Source organism: Babylonia areolata, chromosome 15 (genome assembly GCF_041734735.1).
Source record: "Babylonia areolata isolate BAREFJ2019XMU chromosome 15, ASM4173473v1, whole genome shotgun sequence".
In the NCBI taxonomy this organism is placed as follows: Eukaryota; Metazoa; Mollusca; class Gastropoda; order Neogastropoda; family Buccinidae; genus Babylonia; species Babylonia areolata.
This window is the reverse complement of record NC_134890.1, coordinates 2,226,992-2,250,147: the sequence shown is the minus strand read 5'-3', so window position 1 is coordinate 2,250,147 and position 23,156 is coordinate 2,226,992. Positions and strand designations below refer to the sequence as shown.

The 23,156-nt window shown below is 43.5% G+C and overlaps 1 protein-coding gene across 1 annotated transcript in view; it reads left to right on the top strand.

Moving 5' to 3' along the window:
• The first annotated feature begins 11,439 nt into the window (after positions 1 to 11,439).
• LOC143290372 (putative malate dehydrogenase 1B) overlaps positions 11,440 to 23,156 on the top strand; it is a 29,277-nt gene continuing 17,560 nt past the window's right edge. Inside the window, exons 1-6 of the mRNA XM_076599750.1 lie at positions 11,440 to 11,468; positions 13,087 to 13,199; positions 13,657 to 13,869; positions 16,577 to 16,819; positions 19,294 to 19,527; positions 20,903 to 21,055. Of these exons, the coding sequence (XP_076455865.1) occupies positions 11,447 to 11,468; positions 13,087 to 13,199; positions 13,657 to 13,869; positions 16,577 to 16,819; positions 19,294 to 19,527; positions 20,903 to 21,055 (978 nt within the window). The 5' untranslated portion in view covers positions 11,440 to 11,446. The remainder of the gene's footprint in view (positions 11,469 to 13,086; positions 13,200 to 13,656; positions 13,870 to 16,576; positions 16,820 to 19,293; positions 19,528 to 20,902; positions 21,056 to 23,156) is intronic.

The following is a 23,156-nucleotide window of genomic DNA, read 5'->3' as shown; positions in this document are numbered from 1 at the left end:
TGCTGTTTTGGAACTGCAAAAGCTGTCAACAGCTAAGAAGTACAATTACCCAAGAATGGTTATCTACTGATATATTTTTGCACAACGAACGAAAGGTATGGGTGTCAGTTTCAGATAAATATAGCCGATGAAGCGTGCTGACTGATTTGTTGTTCGTCGCACTATGCCTGCTTGTAATAGATAAATAATTTTTTTTTTTAATACATTAATAAATGACTGAATGAATGAATGAATGATTGATTGACTAAATGATGAATATAGATAGATAGATAAACAGACAAACAGACAGACAGAGATAGACAGACAGACAGACAGAGACAGATAGATAGATAGATAGACAAGCAGACAGACGGACAAACTAACTGACAGACAGACAGAGACAGAGAGAATGAGAGAAAGACAGACAGATGACTGACAGGCAGAATGAGAGAAAGAGAGAGAGACAGACAGACAGAGAGACAGACAGAAAAGAGATGGTGAAGATGGAACGATGGAGATGAGCTACAAAATAAATTATAGCATTGTGATATGGAATGTGCATTATTTAGGTAGAGTGTTGTATGGTACGTATGGTGAGTGTTGTGTTGTGCCGGATGGTGTGTGTGTGTGTGTGTGTGTGTGTGTGTGTGTTGGAGGGGGAAAGGGAAAGGGGGGGGGGGTTAAGTGCCTGTCAGTAGCTGTAAAGCTCTAGTGACATTGTAGTAGACTGTACACATCGGAACAAAAATAGCGCAAAACAGATAAAATGAAACAGAAAGAAAAAAAGAAAAAAAAAGCAGAACTGAAGCAAAATAAGCAACTAAGGGATACGCGATACTTTGGTACATTGTCTTTAGCTTAGAAAGTCCATGTGGCAGGGAGGTACTGTGCCTTCATTTCCAGTCACTTTGGTACATTGTCTTTAGCTTAGAAAGTCCATGTGGCACGGAGGTACTGTGCCTTCATTTCCAGTCACTTTGGTACATTGTCTTTAGCTTAGAAAGTCCATGTGGCAGGGAGGTACTGTGCCTTCATTTCCAGTCACTTTGGTACTTTGTCTTTAGCTTAGAAAGTCCATGTGGCAGGGAGGTACTGTGCCTTCATCTCCAGTCACTTTGGTACTTTGTCTTTAGCTTAGAAAGTCCATGTGGCAGGGAGGTACTGTGCTTTTATTTCCACTCATTCCTCTCCAAGTCCACGACCCTGTCAGGGTCTTCAAATTACACAGGAAACAAAGTACATATAATCCATAGGATGATATTTAAGCATGTGACATCGACACACATCATGTCAATACGAACACATCATGAAAATACATTGTCGAAGCCCGCGCCCTGGACACACTGAATGCAATCTGAAATAGAATTAGAATCAATTTTATTGTCAACTAAACCTTCACAGGGTTTATAAAACACACATGCAAAGTAACATACACCACACACAAAAAGTAAAACACTAAATTATATGATTGAATCACTTCTCCCTGCTGTGGCGTGTTTGGTTGCAGTTACTGACCAAAAAAATGGCAACAGTTATCGACAAAATTGAAAGTGAATTCACTGCCTCCGTGGTCATACAAGGCAGTGGGACCCGTAACCTTAACCCTTCCACCGCCAAGCTCGCATTTATGCACAGGCGTGGTAGAGGGCCCATGTCACTGAAAGGTGACCATTCATTGGTCTGTTATCCATGAACCTACTGCTCTTAATGTTCAGTGGTACGATAGGCCATATTTTCTATACATCGCAAGGGGAATCCCCAGCTATTCTTAGCCACTATCTTTTCTGTGTTTATACCACAAGGGAATTTTGCACTCTAAATTGACTGGCGGTGAAAGGGTTAACCCTTACTTGCAGGCATCGTCAGTGGCTCCAACCACACGAGTACGGGCGGCGGAGGAGGGCTCCTGTGTCTCACAAACGATCCAGTCTTCGACAAACACGTCTCGTCCCACCACCACTTGCACGGCCACTCCACCATTCACGGTTCGGAGTACAGCACGTGCCCTGAACACAGTTGCTACGGTACGCCTGTCTGCGCTGTCTGCCGCTCGCCACGAGCCACCTCTGTCATGATCCCCGGCACTAACGTCTGCGCTTCTGGCTGGACCAAGGAATATTCCGGGTATATAATGGCCGGCTCTACCACCCAGACAGGGCCTTCGGAGTACATCTGTGTGGACTCCAATCACGGGCGTGTCGACTCGACACACAAAACGGTAGACAACGAGAATCTTCTGTACTATACGTTCAGCATCTGTGGGGCTTTGCCTTGCCCCCCTTATGTGGACAGCGGCGTGGTCACGTGTGTTGTGTGCACCAAGTGATGGACACTGCCGTGACGATGACTGTCTTTGCATATTATGTGTGACTATATTTTTCGTTCGTCTTTCCCGAGCCAATTTCAGATATAGTTTGTTTCGGTTCTTTGAACGAAATTGAAAAGCTTGTCCCCCAAAACAAGCCATGCAAAACGTCGAAGTGGTTTTGTTGTTGTTGTTGTTTTGTTTTGTTTTGTCTGTTTGGTTGTTGACTTTTTTTTTTTTTGTTGTTGTTGTTGTTTTTGTTGTTCTTTTTAGTTGTTGTTTTGTTTGTTTCTTTCTTTCTTTGCTTTTTGGGTTGGGGTTTTTTTTGTTGTTGTTGTTGTTTTTTAGTTTGTTTGATTCTTTTTTAGGCTAATGTTGTGTATTTGAAGTGCTTGAAATTTCAAAAAGACATGTTGTCATAATTACATTGCAGAGTTGCACTGACTGTCACAGGAAAAAAAAAACTGCACAAATGTAATAAAATTATCGGAAAGAAGCAGGTATTACATCCCTTGAAATTCCCACTGCAAGCGTCAAAAAACATTCGCTTTCTGTCTGTCTATCTGTCTGTCTGTCTGCCTGTCTCTCTCTCTCTCTCTCTCTCTCTCTCTCTCTCTCTCTCTCTCTCTCTCTCTCTTTCCCCTATCTGTATATCTCTATCTCTCTGTCTTTCCCTCTGTCTGTCTGTCTCCCTCCCTCCCCTCCCCCCCTCAAGGTCACATTGCTGAAGGTTTATGGCACCGGTGCAACATTCTCAAACTACCCCCCTTCTGGGTTTTACCCCGGGTTTATTCTGGGCTTACCTCCAATAACCGACCGGGGTCATTTCTGGCTAGTCGACTTAGCACCACCACCCCTAAAATCCCCCTCACCCACCCCCCACCCACCACTCCATCCCCACAGTTGATCTGGATACCGATGAGACGATACTCGGTAACGGCGCCTGGTGGGTAAAGGGTGGAGATTTTTACGATCTCCCAGGTCAACATATGTGCAGACCTGCTAGTGCCTGAACCCCCTTCGTGTGTATATGCAAGCAGAAGATCAAATACGCACGTTAACGATCCTGTAATCCATGTCAGCGTTCGGTGGGTTATGGAAACAAGAACATACCCAGCATGCTCGCCCCCGAAAGCGGAGTATGGCTGCCTACATGGCGAGGTAAAAAACGGTCATACACGTAAAAGCCCACTCGTGTACATACGAGTGAACGTGGGAGTTGCAGCCCACGAACGCAGAAGAAGAAGAAGCTGTGGGCCTAAATGTAAAACTTGTGTCATAAGGAAGGAGGAAAGACCGAAGGAACGAAAACAGGACGATCAGCTCAGCCACTAAAGGAGGCGTCACTGCGTTCGGTCAAATCCATGTACGCTGCACCCCATATGCTAAACAGATGCCTGACCAGCAGCGTAACCCAACGCGCTTATTCAGGCGTGGATGCGCGCTCGTGTATGTGCGTGAGAAGAGATCGAGGCAAACAGACATAGAATGATTGTTATTCCATTTAGATAAGCTGCAATGGATTACCTGGTTTCTTTGTGGTTAAATCTGTCTCTTTTTCCGTGATTTTGTCCGGTTTTTTCTGTTTTTTTTTTTTTTTGTTTTGGGGGTTTTTTGTTTGTTTGTTTGTTGTTTTGTTGTTGTTGTTTGTTTGTTGTTGTTTTTGTTTTGTTTTGTTTTTGTTTTGTTTTGTTTTTTTTGGGGGGGGTCAGTTGGGGTTTTTTTTCTTTTTTTTTCATACGTCATTTCTAAAAATCTTTTCAGTGTCCAGATAACTACGTAAACTCTCTCTCTCTCTCTCTCTCTCTCTCTCTCTCTCTCTCTGTGTGTGTGTGTGTGTGTGTGTGTGTGTGTGTGTGTGTGTGTGTGTGTGTGTGTGTGTTGAAGTTGTTCACAAATTAAAATTGATAAAAAACGAAATGAGGTAGCACAGGATAAAAAAAAAAAAGGGGGGGGGGGGGATAAACATAGACGTAAATATGAATAAACGAGGAAAAAAATGTAGATGATAAACACATAAATAAAGAAACAAACAATTAAAAGAAAGAAAGAAATAGATGAATAAATAGAATAAAATAAACACGTGATCTTTCATCGTCAACAAACAGGGTGGCGGGTTTTCTACACAACATGAAATTCAGTGAAGTATTTCACTGTTCGTCAGTCCTGTCAATTCATTGCACCAAACTTTAAGACAGGCAACAACTTCCCGCTCAGCTTCAGCACAGCACCGTCCTCAGAAACCGATATTAACTCTCTCCATACGAACGGCGAAAGAGACGACGTTAACAGCGTTTCACCCCAGTTACCATCATCAAAATATTGCAAGCAGAAGGCTCTTATACTGAAGAGGTGAATGTTGACAAAGAATACCACAGTTCTGACGACGGAAGCTAAAGGTTGGGTCATTCAGACACCCACTGGACATCAGAGGGGTCTGTGTAGAGGAGAAGAGAGGACTGGCCCATCGAGATCGTATTTGTTTATAGGTCAGTGGACTGGCCGTACTGAGTGAGTTAAAACAACCTCTCTATCACGACAGGTGGCTACCCAGACTGGTATGTTTTCTTGCAGTATTGTTACCCAAGCATAAGAGTTCTAGCACAATACCACTGAGCGGTGGGTAATGAACATACATCAGAGTGTAATTAATACCTGTGACTGAGAATTCATTTCCCATCACACGTGGACATAATTACACACATTTCTTCGTAACACCAAACAGCACACACAAAACTAAAACTTTCACGTTTCAAGATGTCCCCAAGCAAAACTCAGAAGAAAGAAAAAAATTTTTAAAAAAAGAGGTAACTTTACCTGTCCAGCAATGCTCAGCACGTGAAGGTGTGTTGTCTGTACTGATAACCGGAAACTGACCACAACTTGGTTTTCACTCTTGTGGTCAAGCTGACCCTCCTCAACTGACCAATGGACACTGTTTCAAAAACCGTCTATTGGAGTTTAACGACCTATTGGCGTCTACACCCTTTAAGGTCAAGTTTGTTCGGTTGGAGTTGTTTAATTTCCTCGGCGCGCAGTTTCATAGACGGCGGGCAAAGTACAGGTGACCAGTCACGTGACTTCCCAAGAGTCTGTGCGATGCGTGGACTGTACAGAGATAACCCCTACCCCCCCCCCCCCCCCCCCCCCCCCCCCCCCCCCCAAACCACCACACACACTATCCTCCATCCCCCCAGTAGTGACGAAAAGAAGGGAATATGCTAGTGACCAGTCATGTGGCATTTAAACTGAAGCAGTTCTATTACCAACTTGCGATATGTTAAAGTCTCAAATCCCTGAACTGAAATCATCTTCAGTGTTGACGATCTTCAGCAGTCCATTGCTAATGTATGACTTTTTCAACTCCTTGTTAAATAGTCCAGTTGGTTCGCTGTTATAGTTGTTAGTTTTTCATTAGAAATATGTTATATTGTTGTTGTTTTTTGTTGATTTTTTAAACAAAACTTAAATCAGTAATTTTCACACACACACACACACACACACACACACACACACACACACACACACTTTCACTTACTCGAATGCGTGCACAGTAATCCCCCCCCCCCACACACACACACACACACACACACCTCCCCCTCCTCCAATTCGATTTTATTTTTTCCTTCCCTCGTCTAATATCACTTACAGTGAAAAGACGTTGAACTAAAGAACGAACGAACGAAGTCATGTGACTTCCCAAGAGTCTGTGCGATGCGTAGACTGTACAGAGATACCCCCCCTTCCCCCCCCCCCTCCCCCAAACAACAACAACAACAAAACAAAAATCACCACATACACTATCCTCCATCCCCGAGTAGTGACAAAAAGAGGAACACGTCATGTGACTTCCCACGAGTCTGCGCATGTGTGTGGAAGATCCACAGAACCGAGTGACGCTGAAGGTTGTCACACAAGCGGCGGGAGGGGGTAGTGGGGGTCGCCCCCATATCACATGGGGGTCATATCACAACCATTACTCTGCAGAGTGACCCCTAAGTGCTTCGGTGTTGACTGTGTTGTTTAAGTTGACATTCCAAACGTAAGGTCTCTTTATTTCTCTGTCTCTGTCTGTCTGTCTGTCTCTGTCTCGGTCTCTCTCTCTCTCTCTGTCTGTCTCTCCCACCTCTGTACCCCTGGGTACAGACAGCTCTGGGGTGGTGTTCCGATATGGCTGTTTGTATAGTCCTTGGGCATAGTTCCGATATCACTGTTTGTTTATTAATTTTTTTATTTTAACCCGGTGTTCGGTTGTCTGTGTGTGTTTGTGTGTCCGTGTGTCTGTGTGTCTGTGTGTCCGTGGTAAACTTTAACATCTCTGCAAATACTTTGTCAGTTGACACCAAATTTGGCATAAAAATAGGAAAAATTCAGTTCTTTCCAGTCATCTTGTTTAAAACAATATTGCACCTCTGGGATGGGCACAAAAAATAAAAAAGAAGCCCAATTATATGCAAACTGCGTTTACTGTTATATTCATATTTTTTGTATTCTCTAAACTTGGCACTTTGACCTCTTATTCTGACACAACAACAAGAGGAGTCATTATTATCATTTTTTGTTCAAACAGGAACTTCTTTTGCTAAGCATGGAAGTTTTATTTATTTTGCAAACGTTTTGGTGCAGATAGTAAAAAAAGGGAAATTACTCTGTAATTAATGCTAGAGGACTAATTTATCACAAGTGAGTCTTGAAGGCCTCGCCTCTCTTGTATTTATTTATTTTTCATTTTTATTCTTTTTTCTTCTCAATGCCTGACTAAGCGCGTTGGGTTACGCTGCTGGTCAGGCATCTGCTTGGCAGATGTGGTGTAGCGTATATGGATTTGACCGAACGCAGTTACGCCTTCTTGTGCTACTGAAACTGACATTGATACTGTGGTTGTTTGTCGAGACAGGCCCTGGGCGGTGTTCCGATGTGGTTGTTTGTACAGACAGCCCCTTGTGTCGTGTTCTGATAACGATGGCTGTTTACACAGCCGTTGTGCTGTTGAGTCTGTCTGTAATCTTATGTGGTACTTGTCATCTGTCTGTATTAGAATAAGAGAGAGAGAGAGAGAGAGAGTGTGTGTGTGTGTGTGTGTGTGTGGAAGAGAGGTGGGAGAGTGAGAGAGATGTGGAGAGAGAGAGTGTGTGTGTGTCTGTGCGTGTATATATGTGTGTGAGGCCAACAGAATCGCTGCAGCAGAGCAACGTAGACAGGCCAGGAAAAGCAGGGCCAGCAAGTCCCCGACAGCCGCCACCATCCCCCTGTCCACACTGCGTCAGAACCTTCCGGGCGCGAATTGGCCTGACCAGTCATCTGCGCACCCACAGAGCCCAACCCACCCACCCCCAGGATGACTAGATGGTCCTCGTCGATCCCGGCGGACGAACCACACATATGTGTGTGAGATACAGACAGACAGACAGGGGGAAGAAAGAAACAGAAAGAGAGGAAGTGAGCGAGAGAGAGGGAGACGGAGAGAGAGAGAGAGAGAGAGAGAGAGAGAAAGCAGGAGGGGGAGAGAGAAAGATGGAGTGTGAGAGAGAAATGCTTTTTATTGGCAAATGTGATAAACACGTTTAATATCAAGCTTGTGGTAGAGACAATTAGAGAAGAAAAAAGAACTAAAAAAAAAAAAACAAGCGGTGTATGTGTGTGTGTATATCTGCGTGTGTGAACACGCGAGTGCCTCTGAATGTGTGTGTGTGTGTGTGTGTGTGTGTGTGTGTGTGTGTGTCTGTGTGTTTCTGTGTCTATGTGTGGCTGTTGTGTGTACGCGACTGCGGGCGGCCAGTGCGTGTATGTGATGTTCAGTGTGTGTGTGTGTGTGTGTGTGTGTGTGTGTGTGTGTGTGTGTGTGTGTGTGTGTGTGTGTGTGTGTGTGTGTGTGTGTGTGTGTGTGCCTGTGTGTTTCTGTTCTGTGTGGCTGTTGTGTGTTCGCGACTGTGGGCGGCCAGTGCGTTTATGTGATGAAGTGTGTGTGTGTGTGTGTGTGTGTGTGTGTGTGTGTGCGTGCGTGTCAGTGTGTGTGTGTGTGTGTGTGTGTGTGTGTGTGTGTGTGTGTGTGTGTGTGTGCGCGTGCGTGTCAGTGTGTGTGTGTGTGTGTGTGTTTGTGTGTGTGTGTCAGTGTGTGTGTGTGTGTGTGTATGTGTGTGTGTGTGTGTGTGTGCGTGCGTGTCAGTGTGTGTGTGTGTGTGTGTGTGCGTGCGTGTCAGTGTGTGTGTGTGTGTGTGTTTGTGTGTGCGTGTGTGTGCGTGCCGTGTGTGTTTCTGTTCTGTGTGGCTATTATGTGTACGCGACTGCGGGCGGCCAGTGCGTGTATGTGCTGATCAGTGTGTGTGTATGTGCCACGGTGTGTGTGTGTGTGTGTGTGTGTGTGTGTGTGTGTGTGTGTGTGTGTGTGTAGACACCCGCCTGTCTCACTACTACGACTGGATCGTCGACAACGCTTTCTGCTGACCATCAGTGGTCAGCAGTGTCAGCAGCAACGACACCACCTCAGTCCACCAGTGCTGGTAGTCGTCGTCGTTGTTGACGTCATACTGGTCAGTTGCAGCAGTAGCTGCAGTTATACTTTTTTTTTTTTTTCTCTCGCAGCAGTGCATGTATTGTAGCAGGAGTGGCATCGTCGTTATTGGCTAACAGAAGCAGTAGAAATAGTTATCGTGACAGCAATTTTTTTATGCAGTAGCAGCAGTAGTAATTGCAGTAGTAGTAGTAGCAACAGCAGTTGGAATGTTACACAGAGAGAGAGAGAGAGACAGAGACAGAGACAGAGAGAGAGAGAGAGAGACTGAGACTGAGAGAGAGAGAGAGACATACACGGACACAAGGACACACTGGTTTAATTGTATAGGCCTTGGCCCTTTACAAATACAGAGAGACATGAGAGAGAGAGAGACAGAGACAGAGACAGGGGACACACACACACACACACACACACACACACACACACACACACACACACTTTCACTTACTCGTATGCGTACACAGTTATTCCGCCCCCCCACTCCACCCCCCACCCCCCTCCTCCTCCTCCCACTCGATTTTTTTCCTTCCCTCGTCTAATATCACTTACAGTGAAAAGACGTTAACTCACTCAGTACGGCCAGTCCTCTCTTCTCCTCTACACAGACCCCTCGGATGTCCAGTGGGTGTCTGAATGACCCAACCTTTAGCTTCCGTCGTCAGAATTGTGGTATTCTTTGTCAACATTCACCTGTTCAGTATAAGAGCCTTCCGCTTGCAATATTTTGATGATGGTAATTGGGCTGAAACGCTGTTAACGTCGTCTCTTTCGCCGTTCGTATGGAGAGAGTTAAACTAAAGAACGAACAGACAAAGAGAGAGAGAGATGGGGGTGGGAGGGAGAGGGGGGACTGGGAGGGGGGGGGGCGGAGGAGGGGCGGAGGAGGGGGGGGGGGGGGGGGGGGGGCAGGCAGACAGGCCAGCCCGGGTATGTAGGCAGGCAAATTACACTCAGTCCGAGCAACACGTACATAGCCGAGCAACGGATCGACTGAGGACTGAGGAGGTGTGTGGAGGTGAGAGAAACAGAGACAGAAACTCGGTCAGTGAGAGACAGACTCGGACAGACAGAGAGGGTAAAGAGAGAGAGAGAGAGAGAGAGAGAGAGAGAGAGAGAGTCACACACACACACCGTGAACAGACAGACACTGAGACAGCGATAGAGATTGAGCGATAGGGAGAAAGAAGGAGAGAGACTGATAGAGAGGGAGGGAGAGAGAGAGAGAGGGAGAGAGAGAGAGAGAGAGAGAGAGAGAGACATACTGACAGACATACAGACTGACAGCGATAGAGACTGAGCGATAGGGAGAAAGAAGGAGAGAGACTGATAGAGAGGGAGCGGAGAGAGAGGGAGAGAGACTCGGAGAGAGAGAGACATACTGACACACATACAGACAGACAGACTGACAGCGATAGAGATTGAGCGATAGGGAGAAAGAAGGAGAGAGACTGATAGAGAGTGAGCGGAGAGAGAGGGAGAGAGACTCGGAGAGAGAGAAGAGAGAGAGAGACATACTGAGAGACATACAGACAGACAGACTGACAGCGATAGAGACTGAGCGATAGGGAGAAAGAAGGAGAGAGACTGATAGGGGGAGAGAGAGAGAGAGAAGAGAGAGAGAGAGAGATACACACCGTATACAGACAGACAGACAGCGATAGAGATCATGTCGAGCGATAGGGAGAAAGGAGAGAGACTGATAGAGAGAGAGGGAGAGAGAGAGAGCCTCGGAGAGAGAGACAGAGAGAGAGACAGAGAGAGAGCCTCGGAGGGAGAGAGAGAGAGAGAGAGAGAGAGAGAGAGAGAGAGACCGTATGACAGACACGGACAGACAGCGATAGAGATCATGTCGAGCGATAGGGAAAAAGACTTAAGAAGGAAAGAAAGGAAGGAAGGAAGGAAGAGAGAGAGAGAGAGATTGAGAAAGAGAGAGACAGACACTGGCAGACAGCGAGCGATAGATAGTGATAGAGAGAAAGAAAGAGAGACAGAGACACAAAGAAAGAGGATGAGAGAGAGAGAGAAAGAGAGACAGACAGACAGAGAAATCTAGAGAGGGAGAGACTGGGAGAGAGAGAGACAGACAGACAGAGACAGAGACACAAAGAAAGAGGATGAGAGAGAGAGAGAAAGAGAGAGAGACAGACAGACAGAGAAAGCTAGAGAGGGACAGAAAGCTAGAGAGAGAGAGAGAGAGAGAGAGGGAGAGAGAGAGAGAGTATTCTGATTAGTCATAGTAGACGTTTTATGTATATGTGAGAGAGAGAGAGAGAGAGAGAGAGAGAGAGAGAGAGAGAGAGAGAGAGTATTCTTGGCTGTTTTGAAACAATCCGAACATGCCCTTCGGAGAGAGAGAGAGAGAGAGAGAGAGAGAGAGTATTCTTGGCTGTTTTGAAACAATCCGAACATGCCCTTCGAATCACAAGAAAACGAACGCATTTTCATCCAGCAAACATTGTTCATTTTCAACATAATCTTTCTCTTGGAGTCGATCCCTAAAACTATCATCGAGAAATGTCCCAAAACTTTCACTGAACTCTTGGTGTGGATTGATAACAGAAAAATGCTCACACGTTTATTTTTCAAACACGATTCGCCGGAAGAGAGTCGTAGTTTTGCATTTACCCACATAGCAACCCACAAACAAGATGGCGAAGGTGGTGATCGCAGGTGAGAGTGGGGCATTTTCATTTATAAATCTTTTATTTCTTCCATTGAGGTCGTGTTTTCATCTCTTGGTCACGCATTTAGAATTCATAAGGTTTTGTTGTTGTTTTTTTACTCATTCTAAACTGTGTGCGCAGACATAGCTTGAATATTGTGACTCGTGCATGTCAATTCTCGCCGTTCAGTCGTTACTGTGACAAGCTGACATTGATAACCATGGTACTGCATGCAGTCACTCTTCAGATGAAACCATGATCGCATGGAAAGATCCCATCGTTATGCTATAGCTTTATGTTAGTCGTGTATTTATATTTATTTATTCGTTTATTTTATCTGCCTGTCTCTGTCTGTCTCTGTCTGCCTGTCTCTGCCTGCCTGTCTCTCTCCCCCCCCCCCCTCTCTCTCTCTCTCTGTGATATCTGGTTACTCACTGCAGATGTCATTCAGGTTTGGCACTCAAAACTGAACTACTGAAAGTGATACACCTATCTAGATATTTTCTTCACTAGATATACTTTTTTTGTCAATGATTATTTTGTGATGAACAGCACAATAACATATGCCAATGAGTTACAACTTTCAGTGATAAAAAGAATATGTGAGAGAGAGAGAGAGAGAGAGAGAGAGAGAGAGATTTGCATTAATCCCTCTCTTTGTGTGTGTCTCAGTCTCTGTCTCTCTCTGTCTGTCTGTCTGTCTGTCTCTCTCTGTCTCTGTCTTTGTCTCTATCTCTCTCTCACTGTCTCTCTCTGTCTCTCTCTGTCTCTCTCTGTCTCTTGCTGTCATTCTCACTGGCATCATTTTTATCATGCAATCTCAAACTGTGTGATACCTGTGAAAGAGCGACAGATAGTATGCAAGTATGTAAAAAGTACTCATAATAGTGTGTGCATGTCCATATTTGTCTGAATAGTATGCAAGTATGTAAAAAGTACTCATAATAGTGTGTGCATGTCCATATTTGTCTGAATAGTATGCAAGTATGTAAAAAGTACTCATAATAGTGTGTGCATGTCCATATTTGTCTGAATAGTATGCAAGTATGTAAAAAGTACTCATAATAGTGTGTGCATGTCCATATTTGTCTTTAGAAAAAAATAAGGATCAGCAACACACAGTATAGAATCCAGTCTATTGTTTTATTGTTTATATGTGTTTATATGTTACATTGCTAGTCATATATATATATATATGATAATCAGTCGTGTCCAACTATGACCATCAGAACAGCAGAGGAGGCAACTGCTGTTACGACTATTTGGGCTAGAATTTGATTATAGTGGAGAGTGTCTTGCCCAAGTTACATCCCCACTCTCTCAGCCAAGAGGGTTTTAGGACAGTCGGCGTTCGGATGGTTCCCAAAGGCCAACTAGCCCACAAGGCTGCAGCACTAAGAGCCAGTGCAATTTTGCCTCCTAGTTTGAGAATCATATCCTTCACAAAAAGACTAAGCTGTAAATGGTTTCCCATTGACTGGAGAAACCATTGATAATACAGCTCTCACTTTGCTGTTGGCCCAAATGTAAATGTAAACTTATGTCAATCTGTGATATAAGCCGAGTGTTGGGCCTATAACATTGTGTGAGACAACAAATAAGTATGCATGTTTTTGTCACATCAGGTCGATCAGACTGCCCGTACTTCTCCCGCGTGGAACTGCTGGGGGACCGTCTGGTGAAAAATCTCCCCTCCTTTCAGCTGCACAAGATCGTTAAAACACCTGAAGAATGGGAGGTATAGCTCGTGTGTGTTTCTCTTGGTGTTTTGTGTGTATGAGTGTGTGTGTTTTGTGTGTGTGTGTGTGTGTGTGTGTGACTGTGTGAGCATGTGTGTGTGTTTCACAGTAGGTTTGTGCATGTGTGTGCATGCATGTGTGTGTGTGTGTGTGTGTGTTGTTTGTGTGTGTTTTTGTGTATGTCTGTGTATCTCTGTGTGTGTGTGTGTGTGTCTATTTGTGTGTGTGTGTGTGTTTGTTTGTGTGTGTGTGTGTGTATGTGTTCATTATGCGTGTGTGTTTGCCTATCAGTGTGTGTGTGTGTGTGTGTTTGTGTGTGTTCATTATGCGTGTGTGTGTGTGTGTGTGTGTGTGTGTGTGTGTGTTTGTGTGTGTATTTATTATGTATGTGTGTAAACGATCTATGTCTAACCCCCACATCAATTATCGGTATCAAATGCATCTTTGTTTTTCCAGTGCTGGCTTGATAGGACCTGCCAAAGTCGAGGATGGGAGCACAGTCAGTCTCCGATTGTGTGGAGGGAGTTGATTGACCGTGGAGGGAAAGGCGTGCTGATTGGTGGTGCCAGTGAGTTCCAGGAGTACGTCAAAGGGTACTATGGGCTGGAGTCTTCCCTCGTCAGTAGTGACATGAAACAGATTGCTTCTGAAAACCGGAAGACAAAGACGGTAAGTACGAAGTGTGTACCCAGAGAGAACACTCTTACTGTAAGCAGGTGCTAGCAGGATGAACTGTTTACACGGAAGCTCACATGCACTGAGAGATACACAGACACAAAGACACTTACACATACAGAGACATAGATACACACACACATATATATGTACTGTATTATATTGCACTGTACTGTACTGTATTATAAAAAAAAATATATTATTATTATTACTACTACCTTTTTTATATTATAATTATTATTTATTTATTTATTTGTGTAAGCTTATCTATTATTTATTCACCTTTCTTTTTTTCTTTTTTTTTTCTTTATTCCTCAAGGCCTGACTAAGCGCGTTGGGTTACGCTGCTGGTCAGGCATCTGCTTGGCAGATGTGGTGTAGCGTATACGGATTTGTCCGAACGCAGTGACGCCTCCTTGAGCTACTGAAACTGAAACTGAAACTGTACTGTATTATATTGTATTGTACTGTACTTTACTGTTCTGTATTGTATTGTAAATTGTATTGTATTACATGTTTTGTCACAACAGATTTCTCTGTGTGAAATTTTGGACTACTTATCCCTAGGGAGAGCATGGTAATACAGTCGAACACCACCTTTTTATGTCAATATTATCAAAGTGGAATTTTTACACAGTTTTGTCCTGAACATCCCTTCTGTGACATGTCTGTGATTGGGGATGAGTTTCATTTTATAATGGAATGTCCCAGTTATGATCAGTTATGAAATAGATATGTTCCTAAAAAATATTTGTCTCCAAAATCAGTTTTTGATTTATGTAATATGCTCAAAGGAGGCCAAAAAGTCATTTTATCTGTCAGTAAGATAATTACATATATATGTACTGTTTTATATTGCACTGTACTGTACTGTATTGTATTGTACTGTACTTTACTGTTCTGTATTGTGTTGTAAATTGTATTGTATTACATGTTTTGTCACAACAGATTTCTCTGTGTGAAATTTTGGACTACTTATCCCTAGGGAGAGCATGGTAATACAGTCCAACGGCACCTTTTTATGTCAATATTATCAAAGTGGAGTTTTTACACACCATTTTTGTCCTGAACATCCCTTCTCTCAGCTATATTTACAGGAGTAAATTGTGTGCTGGTGTGTGGGTGGCTGGGGTGTGGGTTGGGAGGGTTGATGTGGTTATGTCAGTGTTGTTTTCAGACTCTTACTGATTGCGATGGAAGATTGTGCAGTGAAGGTGGGGGGAGGGGGAGGAGGAGAAGAAGGGGGGGGGGGTGTCTCTGAGAGTGGGGGTGTAGGGGTGGTGGTGGAAATGGAGGAGTTTGTGGGTTAGTGATGGCAGGAGGAGAATAGAGTGTGTGTGTGTGTGTGTGAGAGAGAGAGAGAGAGAGAGAGTGCACGCACATGTGTGTGCGTATGTTGGCACACATTTAACTATATTGTAATGTACACACTTTCTTAACTTACTCACAACTCTCTCAGTTTTAGTTTATTTACATTTTGATTCTAATGTTTGTACAAATCGAACAGTGAATTTCTGTACCTGGTTATTTTCTATTTGATATTACTTGATTTATATTGAAATGGTATTTATTCTTCAAAATGGATTAGTTGTATCAGACCAATTTTAATAGAAACAGGGTATGACTGTGTTTGGGATGCTCAATTCTTCTTAGAGAGGGAATCTTTCTGCCCGACTGTCAACATTGCTTTGAGAGATAGTTTTCAAAATCTATGGAGACATGCTCCAGAGGCGAGTAGTAAATGTTTGTTTTATCGAAATTCCAAAAGTGGATTTTGTAGGAAAAATATATATGTCAAATGCCTGATAATTACGTTATCAGCATCTTCAGATTTTGAAGTAGTAATCATAAGGTGGAAATAGAAACAGGGAGACACAAAGGCATACCACAAGAGTTACGGCTTTGTAAGGTTTGTGAAATGTCTGTGATTTGGGATCAGTTTCATTTTATAATGGAATGTCCCAATTATGATCAGTTATGAAATAGATATGTTCCTAAAAAATATTTGTCGCCAAAATCGGTTTTTGATTTATGTAATATGGTCAAAGGAGGCCAAAAAGTCATTTTAGCTGTCAGTAAGATGATTAGATTTGCAAATGTTGCCTAGCTACACTTTTGCAGTTAAAAGACATTTGTGTTTTCTCAACTTTTATGTGACATTGTTGTGTGTATTTGGAAATGTTTGTTCTGGGCATGAAAACAGTATTTTGCAGTAATCCTCCATACTCCAATAGGAGTGAAGGGATAATTAAAACTTGAAACTTGGTGCAGACACTAGACGGGCACAATAGCCGAGTGGTTAAAGCGTTGGACTGTCAATCTGAGGGTCCCGGGTTCGAATCACGGTGACGGCACCTGGTGGGTAAAGGGTGGAGATTTTTACAATCTCCCAGGTCAACATGTGCAGACCTGCTAGTGCCTGAACCCCCTTCGTGTGTATATGCAAGCAGAAGATCAAATACGCACGTTAAAGATCCTGTAATCCATGTCAGCGTTCGGTGGGTTATGGAAACAAGAACATACCCAGCATGCACACCCCCGAAAACGGAGTATGGCTGCCTACATGGCAGGGTAAAAACGGTCATACACGTAAAAACCCACTCGTGTACATACGAGTGAACGCAGAAGAAGAAGAAGGTGCAGACACTAAACCTTTCCTGAGGTTTTGAAACAACGACGAATTCATCACTTCTGCATGCAGGAAATAGACGCAGAAATCGCCCAGTACAAAGCCCTGTCCAAGCCGCTCCATGTGTGCATCACTGCAGCCGATTCCCCTGCCTGCTACTCCATAATGACCACTATCGCCAGTGGAGAGGTGTTTGGACCCAACACGGAAATCAACATACGTCTCCTGGACAATACCGACAAGGACTCGTCCCTCGCCCGTGGTCTGGCCATGGAAACGCAGGATCTCTGTGAAGGTCTCGTCAGAGGGGTTGAGGTGAGGGAGGGGGCAGGAAATGCTCTTACATTTTCTTCTTCTCCTTCTTCTTCTTGCTCTTCTTCTTCTCCTTCTTCTTCTTCTTTTTCTCCTTCTTCTTCTTCCTCTTCTCCTTCTTCTTCTTCTCCTTCTTCTTCCTCCTCTTCTTCTTCTTCCTCTCCTTCTTCTTCCTCTTCTCCTTCTTCTTCTTCTTCTTCTTCTACTCCTTCTTCTTCTTCCTCTTCTTCTTCGTCTTCTTCTTTTTCTTCTTCTTCTTCTTCAAAAGTACACCATAAGAAATTAACGGTTAAAGAGATTGTGGTGTGTAATGAATGATGTGTCATAGGAAGGAGAATATATGTATGCTTATCAACAAGTATTAACTTACAACAAATGTAAATATAAATAGCGACATAGAGTACTTCAGGTTTTAACAGAAATGGTGACTGGTTCTTGGATAGATCTGTGTAATCTATGTCAAAGGTAGCTTTACACTGCTCCCATTCAGGGACTGGTGAAAAAGTAGGTATTTTTGCAATTTTCTTGTCTTTTGTTTGTGTGTGTGTGTGTGTCTGTGCATGGGTGTGTGTGTGAGAGAGAGAGAGTGTGTGTGTGTGTGTGTGTACATAAATCAGTGCTTGAGTGTTTGGTTGGTAGTCTCTACAGGATTATGAATGCGTGTAAGTTTTCCATTTTGGTGTTCAAATGCATATTTCAAATGTTGATTTCTTGCATTGTACAGCACAGTTGAGCATGTTTTACATGGAAGAGCGCTTTATAAATCAAGTTGAATTATGATGATGATGATAATGATGATTATAATTGATCATGTTATTATTTTCTTTTTCCTTTTTTAACCTGTTCACTACCTTCATGATAGGTCAATCCATCACGCTACGGTTGTGGCCACTTTGCTAAATTACAGGTTAACGCTTTGGCGCACTGAAAAAGAGCCCATGGCAATAAGCGTGCTGTCCTCTGGCAAAATTCTTTATCCACTCTGATAGGTACACAAATATATATTATGCTGTAACTTGTGGCCTGACTAAGTACATTGGGTTACGCTGCTGGTCAGACATATGCAGATAATAATAATAATAATAATAATGATAATGATAATAATAATGTACATTTATATAGCGCCCTTTCTCACTAAGAGCTCAGGGCGCTTTACATGAAAGAAAAATATTACAAGTAACATAAAACATTCATGGCCACTCTTTCTCAAAAAACCCTCCCCCCACTCACACTCTCCCTTTCCCACTCTACATACATCCAAAGTGAGCTGACATGGGTGGTGCTGGAGAAAAGGAAGCTGAGAGTGCTTATAGATAGGTTTTAAAAAGATGAGTCTTTAGTGATGAGCGAAAAGCGGAAACAGAATCAGATGCATGGATATGATGAGGAAGGTTGTTCCAGATGTGAGGAGCAGCAAAGAAGAAAGAATGTTCACCATAGGTTCTTGTATTGACATGAGGAAGTTTCAAAAGGTAACAGTCAGAGGAAGAGCGGAGATTTCTTGATGTGGTGTAGCGTATATGGATTTGTCCAAATGCAGCGACACCTTGGTGTAAAGGGTGGATATTTTTCCAATCTTCCTGGTACAACATATGTGCAGACCTGCAAGTACCTGAACCCCCTTCATGTGTATACGCACGCAGAAGATCAAATACACACGTTAAAGATCGTGTAATCCATGTCAGCGTTAAGTGGGTTATGGAAACAAGAACATACCCAGCATGCACGCCCCCGAAAATGGAGTATGGCTGCTTACATGGTGGGGTAAATAAACAAAACGGTCACACACATGAAATGTTACATGTCTCTCTGAGTGGGGATGTGTGCGTACTTGAAATTGATTGAATGACACAGGAAATGAATGATGAGCACTTAATGGTGGCCACCCATCAGTCGGCTCTTCCCAGGTAGGCAGCCTGTTGTGTGAATGCCCCTATGTTTGTAAAGCACTTCAAGCTTGGTGTCCGACCCAGGATAGGCGCTGTATAAGTATCCATATCATCATCATCATCATCATCATCATCATCATCATCAACATCAGTCATCACACTTAGAGCTTGGTCTCTGACCGAGGATAGGCATTATATAGGTATCCATATCGTCATCATCATTATCATCAACAGTCATCACACTTAGAGCTTGGTCTGACTGAGGAAAGGCGTTATATAGGTATCCATATCGTCATCATCATTATCATCATCATCACACTAAGAGCTTGGTCTCTGACCGAGGATAGGCGTTATATAAGTATCCATATCGTCATCATCATTATCATCAACAGTCATCACACTTAGAGCTTGGTCTGACTGAGGAAAGGTGTTATATAGGTATCCATATCGTCATCATCATTATCATCAACAGTCATCACACTTAGAGCTTGGTCTCTGACCGAGGATAGGCACTATATTGGGATCCATATTAGCATCATCATCATCAGCAGCAGCAGCAGCAGTCACCAGGAGTACTGTCGTTGCCAGGTGATGGACGACACGGCGAAAGCGTTCAGAGACTGCAGCGCCATCATCATCCTGGACGAGCTGCTCCGCACGGACGAGGAGAGCCACGCTGACTGGATCCACCGGAACTGCGACGCCTTCACGGCGTACGGCCAGCACATCAACGATGGGGCCATGAAGAACGTCCGTGTGCTGGTGGCCGGCAACGGGCCGGTCAACTTCAACACCATGATCCTCATCCACAGCGCTCCCAAGGTGAGTGGCAGGTTTGCGGAAGGGTGGAGACTGAGGGGTTTGGGGGGCGGGGGTGGAGTGAAGGGGGTGAGGGGGGAGTCAGTTGAATGACTCACTCTCTGTGTTTCTCAGTCACTGTCTTCATGATCAATCTGGAGTGATGGCCTAGAGGTAACGCGTCCGCCTAGGAAACGAGAGAATCTGCGTGTGCTGGTTTGAATCACGGCTCAGCCGCCGATATTTTCTCCCCCTCCACTAGACTTTGAGTGGTGGTCTGGACGCTAGTCATTCGGATGAGACGATAAACCGAGGTCCCATGTACAGCATGCACTTAGTGCACGTAAAAGAACCAACGGCAACAAAAGGGTTGTTCCTGGCAAATTCTGTAGAAAAATCCACTTCGATAGGAAAAACAAATAAAACTGCAAGCAGGAAAAAATACCAAAAAAATGGGTGGCGCTGTAGTGTGGCGACGCGCTCTCCCTGGGGAGAGCAGCCCGAATTTCACACAGAGAAATCTGTTGTGATAAAAAGAAATACAAATGCTAATACAAATACAATCTGGCAATGGACTGGTCAGCTTCGATGCTATGATCCTTATCCACAACACTCCTGAAGTGAGTGGCAAGATTGTGGAGAGGTGAGGGGTGGGGGTGGGGAAGATTATTGAATGCCTGGCTCCCTGTGTTTTTCTGTCTCTGTCTTTCTCGTCATCATAGATCTTGCAACGAACCGGTCAACTTCAACGCCATGATCCTAATCCAGAACGCTCCCAAAGTGAGTGGCAAGTTTGTGGGGGTGTGGAGACTGAGGGGTTGGGTGTGGGGCATGGGGTGGGTGGGGGGGGGAGGGGTAGCTGAATGCCTCACTCTGTGTTTCTTAAATACTGTCTTTCTCTTCATTATTGATATTGTGAAGGACCAGTCTGCTTCAGTGCCGTCATCCTCACCCAGAAGGCTCCAGAAATGAGCGGCAGGTGTTCTTTGGGGGGATGGTTTACGAGAGAAAGAAAGAGAGAGTTCTCATGAATGGTTCACATCCTTTGAAACAAATCTAAAAACATTCCTTTTCAAGCAGTCTCTATTACCCCCGAAAACGGAGTATGGCTGCCTACATGGCGGGGTAAAAACGGTCATACACGTAAAAGCCCACTCGTGTGCATTCGAGTGAACGCAGAAGAAGAAGAAGAAGCAGTCTCTACATAATTTAGGCACTTCATGTCATAATTGTATGCTCCCATGCACACAGTCATTCATGAGTGCCTATGTCCGTATCCCTGTATATGTGTAAATATATTAAATGCATACTGGTGCTTGTGTGTGAATGTATCATGCGTGCTTGCGTGTGTATTTCGCCCACATTAATCATACATCTTTTTTTTTGCTCTTCATGTCAGATTCCCCGGCAAAACATTGTAGGACTGAGCCGAGGAGTTGAAAACCGTGCCAAATCTGTGATTGGTCAGCGACTGAACGTCAACACGGCCGGGGTGGTAGACTTGATCGTTTGGGGAAACGTCAACGGGAAACATTTCATCGACAACAGCAAGGTGAAAGAATTGTATCGTATTGCATTGCATTGCATTGCATCACATCGCATCATATTGTATTGTGTTGTATTGCATTTCATTGCAATGCATTCAATTGCATTGTATTGCATCACATCACATCATATTGTTTTGTGTTTTATTGCATTTCATTGCAATGCATTCAATTGCATTGTATTGCATCACATCACATCACATCATATTGTTTTGTGTTGTATTGCATTTCATTGCAATGCATTCAATTGCATTGTATTGCATCACATCACATCATATTGTTTTGTGTTTTATTGCATTTCATTGCAATGCATTCAATTGCATTGTGTTGTATTGTTGTTTATTGTATTGCATTACATTTTGTCACGACAGATTTCTCTGTTGATTGAAATTCTGGCTGCTCTCCCCTGGGAGAGTGCATTTAACAGTGCAGCACCGTCCTTCATTCTGTTGTCCTGTTTGTGCCTGTGAATGTCTTTCTTTCCTTTTAAAGTTGGTTCTCCACAGAGTTTTGAAAGGAGCAATCCTGTTGTTGCCATGGGTTCTTTTACAAATGCTAAGTGCATGTTACAGGGTTTATTGTCTCCTCCTTCTTCTTCTTCTTCTTCTTCTGCATTCACTCATATGCACACGAGTGGGCTTTTACGTGTATGACCGTTTTTACCCCGCCATGTAGGCAGCCATACTCTGTTTTCGGGGGTGTGCATGCTGGGTGTGTTCTTGTTTCCATAACCCACTGAACGCTGACATGGATTACAGGATCTTTAACATGCGTATTTGATCTTCTGCTTCCATTTTCACACAAAGGGGGTTCAGGCACTAGCAGATCTGCACATATGTTGACCTGGGAGATCGGAAAAATCTCCACCCTTTACCCACCAGGCGCCGTCACCGTGATTCGAACCCGGGACCCTCAGATTGACAGTCCAACGCTTAAACCACTCGGCTATTGCGCCTGTCATTGTCTCCTCCGAATGACTAGCATCCAGACCAACACTCAAGTTCCAGTGAAGGCGGGGAAAATACCGGAGAGAGTGTGCTCTGTAAGTCTTGTGTTTCTCCCCGAGGAGAAATATAGTTCAATTATCGATGGAAGGGTGTTAGACGCACCCGGATTAGGGCAAGGATTCAAGGCTATGAATAAGATCTTAACCTCATGTACAAAGTCTTGTGCGTGTTAACAGGTAGGTAATCTTACATGCTCTTTTTAGTTTGTTGGTTTTTTTTGCAGTATAGGCACGTGGTTTTCTGCATGCATGCCCACAAACATGGAATCACTCCAGTGTGTTTCTAAAATACACACATGAAACCACTCCAATGTGTTACTGAGATACACACATGGAATCACTCCAGTGTGTTTCTAAAAATAAAATACACACATGAAATCATTCCAATGTGTTTCTAAAATACACACATGAAATCACTCCAATGTGTTGCTAAAATACACACATGTAATCACTCCAGTGTGTTTCTAAAATACACACATGTAATCACTCCAGTGTGTTTCTAAAAATAAAATACACACATGAAATCATTCCAATGTGTTTCTAAAATACACACATGGAATCACTCCAGTGTGTTTCTAAAAATAAAATACACACATGAAATCATTCCAATGTGTTTCTAAAATACACACATGGAATCACTCCAGTGTGTTTCTAAAATACACACATGAAATCATTCCAATGTGTTTCTAAAATACACACATGAAATCACTCCAGTGTGTTTCTAAAATACACACATGAAATCATTCCAATGTGTTTCTAAAATACACACATGAAATCACTCCAATGTGTTTCTAAAATACACACATGAAATCATTCCAATGTGTTGCTAAAATACACACATGTAATCACCCCAGTGTGTTGCTAAAATACACACATGAAATCACTCCAATGTGTTTCTAAAATACACACATGAAATCATTCCAATGTGTTTCTAAAATACACACATGAAATCACTCCAATGTGTTTCTAAAATACACACATGAAATCATTCCAATGTGTTGCTAAAATACACACATGTAATCACCCCAGTGTGTTGCTAAAATACACACATGAAATCACTCCAGTGTGTTTCTAAAAATAAAATACACACATGAAATCACTCT